This window comes from Gambusia affinis, linkage group LG20 (genome assembly GCF_019740435.1).
Source record: "Gambusia affinis linkage group LG20, SWU_Gaff_1.0, whole genome shotgun sequence".
Classification (NCBI taxonomy): domain Eukaryota; kingdom Metazoa; phylum Chordata; class Actinopteri; order Cyprinodontiformes; family Poeciliidae; genus Gambusia; species Gambusia affinis.
Window position 1 is genome coordinate 21,296,316 of NC_057887.1, and position 20,997 is coordinate 21,317,312.

Consider the following 20,997-nt stretch of genomic DNA (forward strand, 5'->3'; position numbering starts at 1 on the left):
GATCATGTACCATCTGAGCATGAGTTGAACTGTTCATTCATTAATTAGCAACACAGATTAGGGAAAGGCAGTAGATTGAATACATGTGATTTTGAAATTAACTTGGATCTAAAACTATTGATTATTGAGTTTATGCTGTTGCTTCACCTTGCTAAATAAAGCATCATAAAAAATTTTAAGATGAGGTGTGGAAAATCAAATTAATGTCATCTTTTAATGTAGATTTCTTTTAATGATTGTAAAAACTAATGGCACACGGTTCTAGAGATTTGGAGGTTTTTAATGGTTACAACACAGGTGGAGCTCATGTTGCTACTAAAATGAATGTGGTATCAAGAGCTCATTGTTGGAGAGCTTCTGTTAACAGGTATGGTTCTTATGCAGCTGCAGGGATACTCAGTTGATTGCTTCATTAACTGAAAAGGGCGTGGCACCTGGATTGCAGGTAGTTAAGTGGCACCAGTTTAAGCAGATTGTTCCAGAAGCCCGAGTCAGAATGAGACTCATTAGGTTTAGGAACATTAATTTATTCCCATAACGTGGTTGGGTGTTTTTTAAGCACTTGGGCTGATTTTAGAAGCAGTAGAAACCAAAATGAGAGCATAAAAATGTGATTTTTGCACAGTGTGGCCCCTTTAAGAAATGACTTCAAAATACTTTCCCAGGTTGGGCAAAACTAATATTTTCCTTGTAAGAACCGAGTTACAGTCCTCCACATTTATAATAAGCTTTCAAGTAAACATTCATCATCATCTTTAAAAAAAAACAACAAAAAAACACTTTTAGCAAATCTATCTTAGCAGACTTGATAAGAGAAAACTAACCTCCAGGAAACTTATCAGCAAGATGTAGGAGATTGTTTTTAAGTCAATAATTCCTTATTATTGATGAAAAAGTTTTAGTTTCATTGGCAGATTATTTCATTTATAAAATGATTTAAAAATAACAAGGTGACAGATCAATGATGAAAACCAGTTTGTAGGTCTTTTCAATGAGAACGGCTTGAACGTCCTGGAACGGCTCCGCTTCTCTGTTGCTACTTCAGCGCCTCTTAGTGGTGAGATCTGGAACTGCAACAATAGTTGACGGTCCAAAGTGACGGTAGAGATTCAGACTAATAACGCAAATCACTCATTTTGAGGTGAGTTTTCATGTATTTATTTAAGTAATACATTATATTATATAGAAATAATGTGTGGTAAAATATTTAGAATATTTTCTTAATATTATTTGGGTGTCAGTGATTCTGGAGCTATCAATGGGTCATGTGTGTCAGCTGGTCTAGGAAGTTTTTAACTTAGAAAATATAATTTTTACTTTTTATGTCAATCACATTGACTTGACCAAATATATATTTTTCCCTTTTACTCTTCAGAGGATTAGTTGAAAGCCAGTCCGGTCCCCTATTCTTTGGAAACTTGGACCACTGCCCTGATCTGCCGGTCCACAGGGGTCGTCCCGTCCGCAGCGTGACTCCAGGGAGCCCTGTCGGCTGCTACATCCTCTCTACTCCAGAGCTTTCATCATCTCAGGGAAAATCTCACCACTTAAAAGACAGTTTGAAAAAAAAAATATGGATACATATTTAGAGCTGGAACGATTAATCATGTTAATCGTGATTACTTAAAATAATCGTCAACTAACTTAGTAATTGATTGATGGTTAATTGGAGTGTTATGCAGACTCAGAAAAAAAATAATTTGCTAAAAGATAAATGAACTTAGAGCAGTAAACCAAAATTATACAAGAAATATACAGATAGAAAAATAAGCACCATTAGCAATCCAATTATTGAAAATGTTATCAGTTTATCTACAAATTATCAAACGTAATGCTGTTTTAGGTAATAAAATGTTTATCTTGTTTTTGTTTTGTTTCTTTTTTTTTTTAAAAAAAAAGGAAGAATGAATTGTTTATTTGCATCTAATGTTTTAAAAAAGGCCTTAGTGCTCAAATAAAAAATTTGCAAAATGTGGCCTTTTTATACGAGGTATTTTTATACGAAATTTTGATTAATGTCAGAATAACCGACCGAAATGACTAAAAGTCGTTTTATTTTACGCTTTTGTCTTCAAAACTGTGAAACCATAAAAAAACAAATACCAGGTGTAAACAACCAGCAACAGTAGTAAAAAAATTTATAAAAATGAATATAGACCGATAGATAGATCTGTGTTTATAGTTGTCATGTCAGGAAGTGGACTCAAAAAGGAAGACACTAACTGTTTTTTAAAATATCTGTGACAAGCCACGCCCCCTTTTCGGAGTTTGATAGTCATACAGCTGCGCTGTGAAGACACACCCTCACCTGTTAGGTGTGTCTGGGCTGCAGCGCACCTCGTTTATCCTCTTTGACTGCAGGAACAACACAATCAGGAACTGGTATTACAGTGGAGGAAAATGTTAGAGAAATTCTAACCTCGCCTGCAAACCTCCCACTGACAAGGACGGAAAGGGAAGAAAAGAGAAAGATGAAAGATACCGGGGAAGTGCGAGGAAGCACAGACAAGCTCAGTAAATCTGAGAAAGACCAGGTGGGTAAACCTTTAAGAAGAGAAAGAACTAAACAAGTAAAACGAGCTGCATTATGACGGCGGTGATAGAAAAGGAGCGGAAGAACAAAGTGAAAGGTGTCATCAGAGCCGCAGTATCCATTGTTAAGAGTCCCGAAAGAAGAGAAACTTTAGCTTTGTGTGGACCTACTTACTTACCGGTACTGTCGCTGATAGTTATAACAATGTTCTGTTTATGGAAACCCAGGTCTCTGTGGCAGCGTCATTACGGAGGGAACGTAAAAGTCCAACGTAATCTTCAACACCACTTGTCCGACAAGTTACCGGAAGTTAGATGACGTATCTCATAGGTAATTAACTGAATCAAAGCTCCGATCAGCAGCACATTAAACGGGTTAGGTTTTTTTTTTTTTTTTACTCTTCAGCGACCACGCTTAACCAGTTGCAGGTGTTGTGCCTGGATCTGTTTGCGCTTCTATACTGTGATTTACTACTTCGTTCAACGTCCGTGGTGCGTTTAAATCAAGTCGTAAAATAAAACTAGTAAATTTATGAGTTTAATCGTTACTATTCCCCTCAGATTCATTCAGACTTCCTAAATAACATTTTGACCATTTTAAAAATATTTCTGGAGAAATATTTTGGTACGTGTTACTAAAACACGCATTATCAAAACAAACATAAAAAAAAGTCCTTTGAATTTCTCTAGCATTTAATCTGGTTACAATTTAATACTCTTAAAGATATTGTCAAGCAGTTTATTTAAAAAAAAAACAACTAAATCTACACTAACATATTTTTTTCCAGTATTTTTATTTGAATTCATTTGCTAATATCAGTAAACATAAAACAAGCGACTTCTGAATAGATCTAGAAGCATTGAAGTTGCATTTGTATGGAAGAAGATTAATGCCACTTAAAAAAAAAAAGAATGAAAACAAACAAATTTGAATCTCACAATTCTGACTAATGCAGATAAGCATTAAGAAATGCCCATCTGTTTTAGATTAGATACGAGTTGCGCAGGAGGAGAACTAATTTATTGTTGGATTTATGTGTTTTACTTCTTCACTCAGTAATCTGAAAAATCTAATTGTAAGTTTGTCTCCCTGCAACGGCCTTGACTTCATGTGGATGTAGCGATTTCGCAGAAAATCACACATGAATATCTTTTCATTCGAAGTCATCAACCAGACTGTGGTTTTGTTGCAACTTGAAATGCTCGCTAAAGATCTTTGATAATGGAACCGTCTCAGTCTCCCCTGGTCTTCTGACTGTTTTATTATTTTCAGATTTTTCTGTAAACCATGCGGTTTCAAATATTTTTCTGCTGTTAAAGTAACTGCATGCAAATAAAGAGGACAAGTTTGGTTAGTTGGATATGAGGTTTTGGGAATGACATCATACCTGATTGGTTGTTTAGCAGCTCAATCTATTAACTACATTACTTCCTATTATGTGCATGCCATCAGTAAAGTTTGTGTTTCTCTGGTTAAATAGTTTACTCCTGCAGTTACACTTACAGCAGAGGTATTATTAAACTCAGGTTTTCCTGTGGCTGCTCTGTTTTTCTGTTCAGACTGAAGGGGATGGTTAATTTTTCCAATTTTCAAGGAAAAGCAAATCCTCTGTTTCGCACATCTATATTCTTCCAACACACTGAAACCCTGACATGTAGGATTTTGTCGTCCATGTTGTTCTACAGCTCATTTCACTCCATTAATTTAAAAAGATGCTTCAATAGAAAACATTTGTTTTCTTCAGTTTATCATAACGATGAGTTGAATTATATTCAAATAATATATTATTTAAAAAAATATATTATGAAATAACCAGTTTAAGTTGTTTTTATTAACTTTTGTTACAAAAAATGTAAATAAATGTTCTAGTGTACAAGTTGTACTTGAACATTAAGTTTGTTGTTATGACCGTAAAACATGGGATAGAAGCGCAACGCAGAGGTAAGTTTTCTGAGGAACTTGATTCCTCTCAGCAGCTCTTTCGCCAGACTGAAGGCCGCGTTCCGTTTCTTTCAGCGGCGCCAGTTCGCATGGCTTCTGTATGATCCGCGTCATGTGCAGAACTAAATGGAGCAGACCCAACATGTCATGTCCTGTCAGAAACATATTCTGCATTGTTGTGCACATGCCTGCACATGTGTTTATGCCACATGAGCACAAATGCGGTTAGATTATTTATTACACATAATAAATTTAAATGAGCTTGATAATTTCCATTTTGATTTATATTTTTGAAAAGCTGCTTTGTTTAGACTTGATAATCCATTTTATTTATGGTTCTGGTTGTTTTATTATATATCTAAAATGTCTTCCAGTTGCAGTGTGGAATGTTCTGTGCAAATTTAAAGTTTATTAGTTTTTGAGATCGTAAACTTGCATTATTATGCCATTATCATCTCATTGGATAAATACAAATTTGTTAAATGCATCTGTTGGGATCAACAGTCTTGAGGTCTTTGGGAATTAATTTGTCACAATGTTTTATTTTTTTTTACTTGCCAGAGTTCTCTGCAGTAGAAGGAGGGACTGAATATTCCTGAGTTGGTTGGGATGTTTTTTCATCTGTCTGTGAAATTTAAGTTTTTTAATAAAAACATTCCTTGCACTTGCAGTGTTTGGTCTGTAGTTGGCTGTATTGTAAGAGCCACCAGTGTCCTCATGGATAGACATATAAGGGTCCTGCACCCTTTTACAGGTGTCCATCCAAGACACAATAAAAACGTATTCAAACAAGGGGACAGACAAATATTCTTTACCAGGCCTTCAAAATAAAATGTGCTAACTGAAACACAAAAATACTTAACTCATTTTATCCTCATCCATTAAATAAAATAAAAAAAATCTGGATAAATATCAAGTATTTTAGTAACTAAATCATTTCTCCACCTAAGTAAAACAAAAAGTGCGCTTCACTCTCAATTTCCCCCAAATCACACAAAGGAAGTTTCTGGTCCTCCTCTGGGACTGAACGGTGGTCTGTGTGGATTTATCACATACAAATCTAGAGGAAACACAAAACATTGGCTTTTAGATACCTGCCCACTGCTTAAATTATTGTTACTTTAAACAAACTCCCATATGTTGATTAAAAATTCCACGTGTATTAAAATATTTGCACTTGAAATTAGACCAGAATTACTTGGGAATGTTGGTGCTTTTTGCAGTGTTTCAAAATATTTCTAATTTCAAAGATGTGAGGAAACCAGCCTCTGTTGGGACGGCCGCTGCTGCTTTGCTTTATAGATTCATGTTGGCTGTGCATAGATTCACAGTTGAATCAGCAGCGCCCCGTCAAAAGTCACATTCAGGTGTTCGGGTCGAGCCGGACTCTCTAGCTAGACATTCTCTGCTCTCAGCTGCATGTTCAACTCCCTGCAAGCAACATGCACAAAAGGGTAAGAGAGGGTTTAAACTGGACTTTGTAAACGCTTTACTTCAGCTTCCTGAACTGTTTGAAATCTTTACAGACTTGGATCGCCAGGACCTACAAGAAAAGAGTTTGCACCACCTTTGTGGAGGACTCTTTCAGGTAACTGCAGAGTGACTGTTATGTGCTGTGGTGTGGATATCGGACCCTCATCTCGTCTCTGTGTGTCAGTAATGGAGCGCTGTGTCAGTGTGGAAGAGCGAGAGACGCCCACTCCTCCGTGGCGCTCGGGGACTACTTCAGCACGGCCATTGTGAACCGCTGGGACAGCGCCCAGCACTCGTCTGAATACCCGACCGACGCTTTTGGAGAGGTTCAGTTCGCAGAAGCCAGCAAGAGACACAGCCATGTGGGTCCCTTCTTGTTTTGCTTCAAGAAATCTTATCTGAATTGGTTAATAAATGTCTTTATCTTAATCTTATGACCTAATTATCAAGAGAGATTATAGTATTTGTCAACACTTTGGAGATTCCTGAACTCTGACCTGTGGCTTCACAGGTCAGGTCAATTAAATGTCCCATTGTGGATTTATTCTGTTTCAGACAATCAAACTACTTTTACTATCAGAGAAAGTACAGAGTAAATACAAAATCCAGTTGTTAAATTGTGGTTTTATTTGTAAAAGTGATCCAAAGCAACTTGGCTCCATGTGGAAAAGCCTAGTACACTTCAAAAACACTAAATCTTACCAAGTAGTTTTGTCTCGTTTTGATGCACTTGAAGTGAGACAAAACTAACTTACATTTTCAGTAAGATATAGCAGCGAGTTCCACTGGCGCCGTTACCTAGCAACCCCAGCCAAGCCCAGCCCGTCACCTAGCAACCCAGTTCTATGTAGTTCCACCAGCAGATTGTTTCACTTATAATAAGACATTTTTTGCATGTTATAAGTCAATTTATCTGGCAAAGAAAGTAAACCTTTTTCATCAATATTAATGAATTATTGATTAAAACTACATCATATTTCTTGCTGAAAAGTTTGATTTGTCTTATTTTGACAATACAAATACGTTTTGTCTACGAACTAGACAAAAATTACTTTTTAAGATTTTGTGTTTCTGCAGTGTATCAAACAATCACAGAAATTTGCTTCAGCCTGTTTTTGACCTAATGTGTGATCCCTCGCTGGTTTCTTTGATTTTTATCTGAGAAAAATGTCGTTCTGTCAGTTTTTGCGCCTGTCGCGGGACACCGAACCATCTCAGGTCTACTACTTGATGACGACCCATTGGCGTCTTCCCATACCAAACCTGGTGGTTTCTGTTGTGGGTGGAGAGCGCAGAATGAAGGTGAAGTCCTGGGTACGAGAAGTCCTCAGGCAGGGACTTGTGAAAGCAGCACAAAGAGCAGGTGAATGGAAACCAACTTCTTTAAAAACCAGAGCAGAAAAGATGGAAAATCGGCACGCAAGACGTTTTTCTCCAAATTGAAAAAGTCAATTATAATCCAGAACAGAATTTTCTTTTAGACAAGAAACTTTTTGCACATTGAAATTTATTTACTCACTTTGCATCATACAACTTTGTGCAGTTTTAAATCATTTTCACTTCGTCCAACATTACAGCCACTAACTTCTGAGGATTTTCATGCTGCATTTTTTTATTTCATATGAAGATCAAAGCAATAATCTGCTTGTTAATGAACTGCTTGCATACTGCAAATATAAACACAAAAACTCACCACGTATTTTAGCTTCTTGTTCAAATATCTTGGTCCACTTGAAAGAAGACAAAGATAACTTACAAGTAACATTTTGGCAAGACATATGAGCTTGTTTTAAGTCAATAATTCCTTAACATAGATTAAAAAGTACTAGTTCCACTGGCAGATTATTTCATTTATAACATGAAAAAAATGTCTTGTTATAAGTGAAATAATCTGCCAGTAGAACAAGTACTTTTACCATCAGTATTAAGGAATTATTGACTCTAAACAGCCACCTATGTTTTGCCAAAAAGGTAATACTAAGGTTTTGTCGTATTTCAAGAATGCTGAGATATTTGCATTAAAATCTAGACCAAGAATACTTGGTGAGATTGTGTGTTTTTGCAGTGCACAGTCAAATCAGCTGATCACAGTGCTGATTTCACACAGGCTGCAAACGAATGGCAGACAAATTAGTGACAAAACTGCAGTATTAGGCTGATTAAATCTCCAAAAGGCTCAGATATACTTTAAACATCTTTCATGGAAAGATCAGGACATAGATGGACTTCTGTTTAGACTTTCTATTGAACACATAATGACCTGTGCTGAACTGTCCCTGCCCAGGAGCGTGGATCTTTACAACAGGACTGGCTGAAGGCGTTGGTAGGTGTGTTGGCGAGGCGGTGAGGGATCACGCCACTGCAGCCTCCTCTGACTCCCTCAACAAGGTGGTGGCCGTGGGCATCGCTCCGTGGGGAATAGTGCACAACAAGGAGCAGCTCGTCAACCCTAAGGTTGTTGTTTTAAGAGGCACATGATCTTACCCTAGAAGTTTCTATGCTCTGCAGTTTGCTCAAGGATGTCTCCACTATTTATACTCACTGTAGCTGAAATGGTACGTTAATTAATTTTGCAGGTTTCTCATCTGAAATAAATTATCGTGGATGCTTTCTTGAGCAGGGCAGTTATCCTGCAAAGTACTACATACAGGACCCATTTCGGGATTCCTGCTGTCTAGACAACAAGTACCAGTCCTTCCTGCTGGTGGACGATGGGAGAGAGGGCTGCAGAGGAGGAGAAATGGCCTTCAGAACCAAGCTAGAGGACTACATTTCCCATCAGCGCACTGGAATATCGGGTAAGAAATATATGTATTTACTTTCTGTTCATGAAATGGATAAAAAATGATCTAAGGGCTTCTTGTAGCCTGTAATTTGAACTATTTTGACCTTTTTGGGTAATCTGATAGACAATGGAAATGAAGGTAAAATGAATATTTTTCTCAACAGGTAGCGGAACGATTGACATCCCTGTTCTTTGTATGTTGATATCTGGAGACATAAGCAGTTTAGAGGTGAATTGTCATCTTGATTACTGTCGTTTTGCCTTAGTTAACATGGTAATCATGGATTTTCTGATCTCTGCCAGCAAATGGATCTGTCGCTGAAGAACTCCGTGCCCTGGCTGGTGCTGGCCGGTTCAGGAGGCCTGGCAGACTTCCTCACTGACCTCCTGGAGAACGTGTCGACTGCCCCAGTCTTCCAGCCCACCGCTGAAGGTGACGGCGAACCTGGTCCCAGTGTGGATCTGAAAGAAAAAATCGCAGAGCGAGTCAAGAAGCACTTCCCTGCAGAATCGGAGAGTGACAAACTTGTTGAGCGTGTGAGTTCTGCTTGTTATTTCTGTACTGAAAGAGGAAGTGGTTTTCATGTTTAAGAAAATACCAAGAAAATATTTACCCAAGTGCTTGTGGTGAGAATTTTGGTCCAGCTGCTCAAAGTGCCAGAACAGAAGGTGGTTCAACTTTTGTTCTTGCTTCTTGAAGGTGTCTCTCTTTGGCTTCTTCAGTCCTGATGCCAAATTTCTTTTCATTTTGACGTCTCTGTCTGCAGGCTCTAAGAATCTACCAATGCAGAGACTTGATTTCAATCTACCACGGAGAGCAGGAGAGTCCCACGGACTTTGACACAGTCCTCCTCAAGGCATTGGTTGGAGGTAGGGAAAACCTTTAAAACTAAAACCTGCAGATGTTTTTATGTGGTCAGACATGGATGTTGGTTTTTCTTACAGCAAGTAAGCAGCGTGTGTCAGCCGAGGCCAGTCCGTACAACGAAGAACTTAAACTCGCTGTTGCATGGAACAGGGTTGACATTGCCAAGAGCGAACTTTTCAATGGAGACATTCAATGGAAAGTAAATGGAAAGAAATGCAGAGTTTTCTACATTTTCTTTTAGTCGTTTTACCTATTTCTTGGTTATAAAAATGTAATTCTCGTCCAAACAGTATGAGGATCTGAAGGAATCCATGTCAGATGTCCTGATCAATAATAAGCCCCAGTTTGTGCAGCTTTTCACTGAGAACGGTCTAAACATCACTAAATACCTGACCTACGGCAGACTGGAACAGCTCTACCGCTCCGTTCCCGATTCAACGCTGTTATACCAGCTGCTTCAGCGCCGCTTAGTGGTCAGACTGGGAACTGCAACAACTGTGCCTGCAGCAAGTAGCGAGCCAAAATCACCTGTGGAAACGCTAGAAGAGAACTTTCAGAGCGAGCCAACGACAGACATCACCCTTTTCGAGGCGAGTTTCTGCCTCCTTCATTGATATTAAATCTTCTGAAACTGTGGGAGCCTTGAACAACTCCTTCAGCAGCCGGTTGAACGTACCACAGGTCTTTCTTACCAACTACTGTCAGACGGTTTAACACCTACAACAAGTGATGTTCCATTAATAAATTGCTGAAATATCTCTACAGCGTCCAACACCACTGCCTCTGGTGTCGGTCATCTATGCAACTACAACTATATGGACATTGTGCACTGCCATAGTTTCATAAGTTATTTTTTATACATTATTTTACTAAGTGCGATATTACAACGTCTTTTAAAAATAACTATTTTTATACATTGCTCTAAATATTGTTATATTTTATATTGTTTTTCATTGTGAGTTGTTTATACTGCTGTGATACATGAAGATCCCCATGGTGGTGTTTTTCTCTCTCTATCTTTGTCTGTATCTCTGGCTGCATTTCTGTCACTCTCTTTCTATTACTTTATTGATATTACAAGAATTATGTGAGAATAAAACACCAAGTGATGAAACTTTATTTTCCATATTCTTAGATTTCAGGAGTCCTGGATTTATTATTGGGTGATACCTGCCAGCCGTTCTACTTTGACGTTTTGGGCATTTCAGACATCAGCTTTAAAAGGAAAGCTATCAAAGTAAGCTTGATTTTTCTGTTTGTTTTTGTCAAGTGTTTGGATAAGAACCATTTTTGTTTCTTTTCCTCAGCATGTCTGCAGGCTGCTGCGTGAAAATCGCTCGTATCAGGAAAAGCGCTGCCTCTACCCCTGGGCTTCGCTCTTCATCTGGGCCGTTCTGCAGAACCGCACTGAGATGGCCACTTTCTTCTGGGAGATGGTAAAATATCTGACACAAAGCAAGAATGCATTACGTAACCTTTTATTAAGACAAAAAGCTAAAATATGGATCCTAATTTGAAAGGATTTTTATTTTAAGTTTGTCATTCCACAGATCTAACATTTTCTTAGAACCTGCTAATTAAGAATTGTGATTTCTGTCCCATTTTTGTTTCATTTTCTGTTTAAAAGATTAAAAATAAATTTGCATCTGTCATTTGTATTTGTCTCATTCGGCTTGTTTTACTGTACTTATTCACACAAACCTTTAACCCAGAACCGTGAAACGATATTTAGGTGTATCGTTATTCCCAATATATTATGATTTGTACACGACCTTCTTCAGCTTTTAGTTATTTTTGTTTTAGGCTTTCAGCATTTTATATTACTACTAGACATCTATAAATGAGAAATAGGTTGTTTTTAAGGACAGCAAAAATATTTATGTAAACATTAGTTTTGTTTTTGTCAGTTTGGTATATCAGAAAAATTTCTTACGTTGTAAAATTTCCCATTTTTAAGTCTCGGGTGCTTTACGTTGAAAATAATATAACGATATTCTCTAAAACCATTTCACGTCTTTGCCTGTCCTGCTGTGTTTCTGAGGCAGGAGAGTCGGTGCTGACGGCTCTCAGTGGCTGTAAGATGCTGAGAGAACTGTCCAAGCTGGAGTCTGAAACGGAAATCAAACTCTCCATGAAGGATCTGGCCCAGACGTTTGAGAATCTGGCACACGGTGAGACGGTTGCTAAAATGTTCCACTTTAATTCAGACAAACACTAAAATAAATGTTGAGAAATATTATTTTGTAGTCTGCTAAATTTATAAGAAACTTCAAATGGTATTTGTCTCAAAATGTTAGTGGCAGTGATAAAGATTGATTTTTACCTTGATGCTGTCATTGACTCTATAAAACTGCATTTTTATTTTGTGGAAAATTCTGCTTTAGAACAGTTTTGTAAGCTATTTTTATGGATTTGTTTTTTCTATTTAGTTGGGGTTTCTGATACTGATTATTTAAAATTGATGCTTGGAATTAGATCAGAACATTCCTATATTATTTATTCATAAAATTAGCATAAATTGCATTAATTTTAACACGTCAGTTGTGGTTTGTTCTGGTTATTGTGTCGCTTATTCTGATCCTTTAAACTCTTCTTAACTGTGATGTCATCAATAAATCTGTTTCTAACAGTCACCAGGCAAACTAATCTCCTTTCTTTGTCAAAGATATCTTCAGCTCTTGCTACCACAGCGATGAAAGTCGTTCCTTCGATCTGCTGATTAGGAAATCTCCTGTTTGGGGAAGCACCACCTGCTTGCAGATGGGCATGGGCGCCGACGCGCGCCTCTTCTTCAGCCAAGACGGCGTGCAGGTGCGTCATCGTTTCTGCACTCTGATTATTCATCCGTGTTAAAACGATGGTTTGGGGGAAAAAAATGTTGCTGTTGGTCCAAAACTATTTTTTCAGATCTGTTCTGTTCTTTCCTTTCAGATTTTTTCCCCTCAAAATCTTCAATCCTGGAAGATTTTGAGTGGAAAAAAAGTCACAGCGATTTAAATTTGTGAATTTAGCTTTAAATTGTGCTAAAAAATTTCATCAGTAATGGAGAAAACATGAGCTCCATTTTTTCCTCGAGTAAATCTGCATCCAGACTCTCCTTTGCATTTTCATGTTTTTGTCAACACCGTGTGGTGGTGGGAAGGAAATGTTTCAAGAAAAAATTGTTCTATTTGTAAATGATGTACAGTGAATCATCATTCGGTACTTGTTGACCAAAGGACCGAAGAAATAAACTGAGCATTTAATATTTTAAACAAATAAAGAGTCAGATTTCTTTATAGGAAAGGGTTGTGTGAATTAATGTATATTCAAAACATGAAAAGAGTTTCGTCCATTTGCTTTATTTAAAAAAGACTTGCAGTTTGCTAATTATTTCAGGTTTGCTTTAAACAAATAAGTAGAAATTTAGTATATGATGAAAATGTTTGCTGTATTGGGCCAAATTTAACTGAATAGATTTGTCTGCACCAATGTCAGTTTCTGAATAGATGTCGTAGAATTGTTTAATAAGACTTTGTTCGATTCTTCCAATTTCTATTGCAAAAATATTTTAATTTTTCACTAAATAAATAAAAATTTTCTGGCCCACCTAATTTGTGTCATTCTTAAACTCCAAAAATATTAGTCCAAGGACCACAAATGGCCCCTGAACCACTATTTTTACCCAGAACAGCTCAGCCTCTTTTTGCATCTTTTCATGATGAATCCCACTTGACGTCGCCTCACTTCCCTTCCAGTCGTTTTTGTCCCAGATCTGGTGGGGCGACATGCAGAGAGACACGGCGGTGTGGAAGCTTCTGCTGACCTTTTTCTGCCCTCTCCTCTGCTACACAAACTTCATTTCTTTCAGGTAAAATCTGCAGAATCTCGGTTGATATTAGGCTTCCAAATGAGTCGGAGTCACTGTAACCTTGATGTGCATGTCGTATTTCCAACGTAGGGAAAACGATAACCAACAGGAAGAGGAAGGAAGGAGCAGCGATGAAGACCTGAGTCCGGATGCGGACAATCACTACGGGACAACCATCTTCTCTTTCTCCGACATCAAACACATGTAAGGCTTAATTATTCTTTTATATTTTTCACATACAATTCCCTGCAGGCGTAGAAACCTTTTCACATTTTGCAACTGCAGTTTTTTTCACCAATAAAAATCTGAAAAGCGTACATTATTTTTTTCACCCCCATTTACCGTAATGCCCCTAAATAAAATCCAGTGCAATCGGGCTCCACCTACTCGGTGCATAGAGTTCGTCTGTTTGTTCACAAGTCTGTGTTTAAGAGTTTGAGAAGCAGAGAAGAGGAAACTTTGGAGGAGCTGCAGAGATCCAGAGCTCAAATCTGACCTGTTATACCAAAGTATAATTCCCTAATATTGATTTTAAAAAGAGTTTTGATTCAGTGGGTTGAATAAATATGCATGTCACACTTTCTCATAGTTTAATTTCCAAAGACTTTGAAAACCTCATGTTATTTTTATTCCATTTCAACACTACATGCTACTTTTAATGTCAATAATATAAATTGAATATTATGGTTCTCTCTTTGTAAATGGTGTTACATCTATTCACCTGCAACTAATGATTCATTTAGTAATCAGTTAAAATATAAATTATTCTGGTGATTAATCGGATAAAAATATTGGCACTTTATGCAGATTTTTCATGTAATCCTATTTTGTATAATATTAGGAATACATTAGATAAAAAACTAAAAATGTTGTTGCTTATCATCATTCCTTGAGTGAACACTTGATCTTTTTGTGATGCATCTGCAGTAAAACATAAACATGTGGAAAGTTCACTCCTTTCTGCTTGACTTAACATCAGTCGCTGTTTTATTTTACATTAACTGATTACTAAAGATTTTTATGTCTTAGTTTTTACAACATTTTAACCTGGTAAAGCTAAAACTATTCCACTTGATTTTTGTGTAGAAGATGTTTACAGACGAAGGTTTTTTTTATATCTTAAATGATGCAAAATGTATATTGTCTTTTGTACAGTTTTTTTCTTAATTACTGCTTTGAGTGTGTTTCAGGAAATACTCTCTTTTGAGTCTATGTATTCCAATTAATAATTAATCAACATTGGTTGCAATAATCGATTCATTACGATCAATCTGATTAATTGTTTCAACCCTCAGAGGTTTTATTATCACACATTTTTGCAGCTTTATGAACTCGTTCACTGAAAATCTCTCATTTCATTAGTGAAGCTGATGGCCAGCTCTCCAGTACCATTGAAGGTGAGGCTCTTCTGAAGACAAAATCACTGGAAAACACTTCAAACATCATTAATGTTCATTTTCAGGATCTGTTTTTTCGTGGACACAGGTTTTCCTGAACCCTTCAGACCGCCGCGGCGCCCGTTCATAGTGTCTCGCTGGCGCCAGTTCTGGTTCGCTCCCGTCACGGCGTTTTTGGGGAACGTGTTGATGTACTTCCTGTTCCTCGTCCTGTATACGTATGTGCTGCTGTTGGACTTCAAAGACCCGCCGCCTGTAGGTCTGGCCGGGTCGGAGTACGTGCTCTACTTCTGGGTTTTCACCATGGTGTGTGAGGAGATAAGAGAGGTGAAAAACTGTTTAAACGGATTTTTCTGTTTACTGTAGTTTGCATTTCCAATAAAGTAATATGTTATTTATTTATTTATTGTTTTGCCCTTCCAGGCTTTCTTTTCAGGGATGATGACTTTGCGTCAAATGCTCAGAGTTTACATTCAGGATGTGTGGAATAAATTAGACCTTCTTGCTATAACTCTTTTCATCGCAGGATTAATCTGCAGGTATGAACTTTGAATTAATTTCAATTTATTTATATTCTCCCATTTCACATCAAACGTTTCTAAAGTCATTTTTATTATTGTTGACGTAGAAAGTCTCAAATGATTTTCTCTGTTCTGATGGTTTACGACCACTAGATGGCGCTGTTATCACAATATTTATTTTGCGTTCAGGGGACCTATTGTCAAAAAAATCATATTTTGAACGTTTTTATACTTCTCAACTGCTTAAAAGTACCCACCCAGTCAGTTTTTAGTTGATTAGTTCATTTATTTTGATGTCTGGAAAATGAACCGTTTCAAAAACCTTCCAATATTTAATAAATTTATCAGGCATTGTGTCGTTACCTAGCAACCCTAGCCAAGCAAAGCCCCGTTCCCTAGCAACCCAAGCAGACCTCCAGCACATATGGTCAGCTGGTTTTACCGCTGTATGTGCTGTACAATGGCTGCTGGAAAAGACAAGTGTTTGGTCGTTGACTTTCAATCCAGAAACCGTTTGCTTCTCATTTCATTCTTGTTGGTTGCGCTGGAAGCTCCACTTCTGCTTTTCAGAGATGCATTTTGGGCATCTGTTGGGGGCCATTTTCACACTGTTGAAATGGGGGGCGTGGCCAGCAGAAGCTCATTTGGACGCCAAGACGCCGTAAAGCGGCTCAAAACAGACAGAACTGACCAGACTAAGATCCAGTCATCTAAAAATGATTTTGTGCAAAAAAAAAAATTTGATGAACATTCTTTGTGTCGCCCATAAACCTTTTCTAACCCGTTCAAGGAAGCTTAATAGGTAACCCTCAACTGTATTTTAAAGTTTGGCCACCAGATGGCGCTGTTACAACACTATTTATGTTTGCATTAACATTTCTTTCAGGATGTTTGAATGGTCTTATGAGTATGGAAGGGAACTGCTGTGTGTGGACTTCATGGTCTTCACCCTTCGTCTCATTCACATTTTTGCCATTCACAAAGAGCTGGGACCAAAAATCATCATTGTTGGCAAAATGGTGAGAAAAGTTTCCAAATACAACATTATTGTAATTGCTCTTCATTTTTCTGTTGCTTTTTTTTTCTTCAGTGCAACAAAAAGCATCTCTTTTTTTCTTTTAAGGTGAAAGACATCTTCTTCTTCCTCTTCTTCCTGGCAGTTTGGATCATGGCGTACGGAGTGGCTAATCAGGCTTTGCTTTACCGCCACGATCCGAATTTTGATCGCATCTTTCGCAGAGTTTTCTACAGGCCGTACCTGCACATCTACGGTCAGATTCCTGTGGAGGAGGTCGATGGTAAGATGAACGTTTCATGGGTTTTACAGCATTTTGGAATTTCATTTTAATATTTTACATATGTCTGGAAAAGAAAAAGAAAAGAAAGTTATATTCATTCATCTTCCGATTTGTCCCATAATGCCTGTACCCTTTATCCGTCCCTCTGTCCATCCAGCTAGGCATCTTTCCATCCATTTTTAACTTTGTTTATCTGTCCATCCATTTGGATGGATGGATTGATTTGTCAATTTGTTCATCTATCCATTCATCCTTCTCTTTGTCCATCCGTCCATCTGTCTGTCCTTCCATTGGTTTATCTGGGTTTGCATGTAAACCCAGATAAAAGCAAATTGACGATAGAATAAAACATAACTGCACCTTTTCTTTTGATCTCAGTGTCTTTTGTTTGTTTTGTTTTTGTCCTTCAGTTAAACAAGTTTGGGATGTAGAATGCACTGAAAACCTGACATTGGTTGAAGAAGGCGCTGAGCAGTGCAGAAATCCCTCCGGTAACTGGTTAGTGGTCATTCTACTGATGGTTTATCTCCTGGTGACCAACATCCTGCTCATCAACCTGCTCATCGCCATGTTCAGGTAGGTGGACCAGGAACGGACAATCAGATGCCTCTGATTCTGGGTTTAATTTAAATGACTCTGATTCTGGGTTTAATTTAAATGACTCTGATTCTGGGTTTAATTAAATGACTGATTCTGGGTTTAATTAAATGACTGATTCCGGGTTTAATTAAATGACTCTGATTCTGGGTTTACTCTACTCTTGTCCACGCAGCAACACGTTTACTGAAGTCCAGGCCAACAGCGAGTCCTACTGGAAGTTCCAGCGTTACAACCTGATTGTCCAGTATCACTCCAGGCCGTCTCTGGCTCCTCCGTTTATCATCCTCTCCCACATCAATCTTTTCATCAGGAGGAAGATCCGTAAAGTTCCCTCTGTCAAGGTTCAGCATTTTGGTCAGTATTTTGATTGGATAAGCAAATACAGGTGTTTCCGATTCTTTATTTGGGATTACAAGTTTGAGTGACTAAATTAAAATATACATCAAGTTCTTTTGGAGACCAAATTTTGCAGCTTTATTTCAGACAAACACTGCTTCATGCTTCCAACTTTGGGAAAAAGTTGGGAGAATGCTTATTTCATGTTCTAAATTATGTAGTCGAAAAGACATTTAACTGATTCAAGCACAGACTTGACTTCAAATCTAGTAGAGAGCATTTATGGCGAATTAGAGCTGAGACCGTGAGCCAGCAGTCGTCCAGCATTAGTGTGTGACCTTACTAATGCTGTCCTGGAATGGTTCAGTATTTCCAAAACACATTTCTCAGTCAATGAAAGTCATGAGGGTGTAAAGTCAAGCTTCTCTCTGTTTTTTTTTTTTTTTTTTTTTTGCTTACTGTCGCCTTTTTAATAAAGATTACGAGGATCGACTTTACGTTTACGTAACCATCCGCTCTCCTTTGCCTTCTTGTAGTTTTGCAGTTAAGTCCGAAGGATGCCAACAGACTGATGACATGGGAAACGATCCAGAAGGAAGACTTCCTGACTGCCCAAAACAAAATCCAGAAAAGCAGCGACTCAGAGAGGCTGAAACGGATGTCTGTCAAGTGAGTGTATCGATTACTAATGATGATGACAATGATTTATTATTATTATCATTTGAATTTTTGTTTTTCTCTCTAGGATGGATAGTATTGCTAAACATATGACTGAAAACAGAGACCTTGACCAGAGACTTCGGGCTCTGGAGAACGAGGTGAGAATAAACTTAAAGCTGTTTTTGTTCCCACAGTCGCAGCGCCACCTGCTTTTGAGTTTCATGAATGTGAATAAATAAATAACAGAAGACAGAAAAATAACAGAAAGATCAAGTGTTAAGAATCCCAAAGCCACATCTTGTCTTTGAACGCATCACTGTTTAAACAGCCTGAAAACGATGAAAAAAGTAGCATCCAGTGACTCTCATGGCCAAAGTTGGAAAGATTGATGGGTAAGGTGATTGTTTCCTACTTCAACTGGTATTTATGAGCTAATTACACATAAATACATGTGTATTTATGAAATAAATACCCCAATCGCCTCACCCATGTAAAATATGTTCTGCGGCCATGACTTTGTTCCTTTATTCTTGCTAAAATACCGAAAACTACAAGAAATTTCTCTTGCAATTTTTCTAAAATGAAACAAACAAAACAAAACCACAAGTAATGAGGCAGACAGGGAACATGGAACAGTAAACAAAGAAGTGAAAGTCACATCAGAGTTTGACCTTTAGTACCACTAATTAAAGCTAGCATAGCCTTTTCTCTTGTTTTAAACAAGCTAGCGCTAATTCGCCAGCTAGCTTAGCTAACAGCCAAAACATTACGCTGAAGTTGCATGTGATCTATAGAAATATTTAAAAAAAAAAAACATATTAAAGATTTTAGCTGATGTATTACAGCCACAGAAAATTATTTCAAAATAAAGTACTTTTCATAACCAGACAAGTTTTAATTTTGAGATTTTCAAAATAAGTGGAGGGTTTTTTTTGTGACTTTGTACATAAAACTTGTTTTTCTTTTAAACCCCCGTATTTTTAAGACCCTTCTGGTCTGATTTGTCATTTCTCTTAGTGTTTATACATTTACACATCTTTTGGTTTGATAATCAACCAATGTGAATACAACAGAATACATAACGTCACTTACAGCTGAAGAATAAAAACATCAACAAGAAAACTATCTCAATAAATATATAATTAACTTTGGTTTTTGTAATAAGACAAAATTCAGATGAAAGTAGAGAAGTTATGTTTGTATTTCCTTTTCCTTTTAATTCCTGTAAAGCACTTTGTATTGCCTTGTTGCTGCTGATGTGCTATATAAACAAAATGATCTTTCCTTCCTTCTTCTCGTCAGATGGAGAACTGCTCAAATGCTCTGAGATGGATTGTTGATACTTTAGCACAAGGTGGAGCGTTTAAACCACCCAGACCGCCACCTACGTTTAGAGGTAATTTCAAGAATTATGCAAAAAGCTTCACAGGCATCTACAGAAATATTGCAGCCATTTAATGTGACACAAACTTTAAGCCTGTTTGACAAGTTATTCAAAACTACAGGGTATTTATCCTCACCTCTACCATCTCTTATCCTTCCTGTGGTTTCCCACACAGATGCCGTTCCCAGTTCTTCCAGTTCATCGTAGCTGGACCGTCACGACCCAAAAGGCCTGAAAGGGACGTGACACTTTGGCAGCTTGTTGAGGCTCAGACACGTGGTTCCCACCCGTCATTATTACTGGATTAAAAACAACAATCCACCTGTAAAACGTTCAGAAACACCTAAACGTGGAACAGATTTTATGGACTGATACTGAAATGCTGATTGTGTTTTGTTACTATGTTTGCATTTTAGTCAATTTAACATGATCAAGGCTGTAGTTTTAAGGGCTGCACTGCAAAAAGACAATATTAACTACACTTAAAATAAGGCCAAACTAACTTATAATTAACTTTTCAGCTTGTTTTATATTTCCATTGGCAGATTATTTCACTGATAACATGGGATCAATGTCTTATTAGTAAAAATAATCTGCCAATGGAACAAGAACTTTTTCATCCATTTTAAGGAATTATTAAGCTCTTATAACTTGCTGAAAAGTTATTTGTGAGTTAGTTTTACCTTATTTCAAGTGTAGCAATATATTGGCACTAGAAATTAGACCAAAATAACTTTGGTATGATTTTGTGTTTTTGCAGTGTGTATATATTTACTTGGGGAAATAAAGAGTATTTAATTTTATTGTTTATTTTTGGTCAGTGGCTGCTTAAAATTAGCAGCAAAACCTTTTTGTCTCTCATTGAGCCTAAGAATTTTATACCTTCTGTCTAATAAATGCTTGAAATAAAGTTGAATTTACACTTGTTGTGTTATTGAAAGCCCTAAACTTTTGTTCCCTCATGCTTGTTCACAGAAATTTGGGATACCTTTTAGACTTTTCATATTTATTAGATGGATTTTGAAACCTAGAAGCCAGTTGTCTTAAATTAAAAAGTAATTTTCAGAAGCGGGTTTGACTTTTCTCATTTGTTTAATTGCATTCGGGTCACATAAAACCCATGGGAGGAGAATTTACTGAGGACAGAGTCATGGTGCCCGGTTTCAACATGACATGGCTCCACTGAAGGTCACATAGTGGAGCAAACTATTGAAGGAGCCTTTACTCTAAATAGTGCGCTGGACCAGCTGTCGGTGGCACGGAGCAGCAGCGGCTCACGCTGAGAAACGCCGTCATCCCTTTCTGACCTACATTTCGTCTGACTGTGCAGGTTTGCAGCAAGGATTGTTTA

The 20,997-nt window shown here is 37.5% G+C and overlaps 1 protein-coding gene and 1 long non-coding RNA gene across 2 annotated transcripts; one reads left to right on the forward strand and one right to left on the reverse strand.

Annotated features, from left to right (window-relative positions):
• Positions 1–1,277: 1,277 nt before the first annotated feature.
• LOC122823582 lies at positions 1,278–3,617 on the reverse strand. The gene is made up of 3 exons (XR_006369358.1): positions 2,712–3,617; positions 2,309–2,355; positions 1,278–1,546 (listed from the first exon to the last, which is right to left on the reverse strand). It is a non-coding gene; the product is annotated as an uncharacterized LOC122823582 (long non-coding RNA).
• LOC122823581 (transient receptor potential cation channel subfamily M member 4-like) lies at positions 2,278–20,571 on the forward strand. The gene is made up of 28 exons (XM_044103350.1): positions 2,278–2,534; positions 6,001–6,062; positions 6,132–6,309; positions 7,130–7,310; positions 8,232–8,401; positions 8,568–8,745; positions 8,897–8,961; positions 9,036–9,269; positions 9,500–9,602; positions 9,678–9,799; positions 9,891–10,190; positions 10,736–10,837; positions 10,908–11,036; positions 11,642–11,771; positions 12,266–12,411; positions 13,338–13,450; positions 13,541–13,654; positions 14,813–14,847; positions 14,936–15,174; positions 15,271–15,386; positions 16,255–16,387; positions 16,492–16,666; positions 17,077–17,242; positions 17,439–17,620; positions 18,139–18,271; positions 18,348–18,420; positions 19,565–19,658; positions 19,822–20,571. Exons 1-28 carry the CDS (start codon positions 2,472–2,474, stop codon positions 19,851–19,853), a joined length of 3,768 nt encoding a protein of 1,255 aa, XP_043959285.1. The 5' UTR covers positions 2,278–2,471; the 3' UTR covers positions 19,854–20,571.
• The last annotated feature ends 426 nt before the right edge of the window (positions 20,572–20,997 follow it).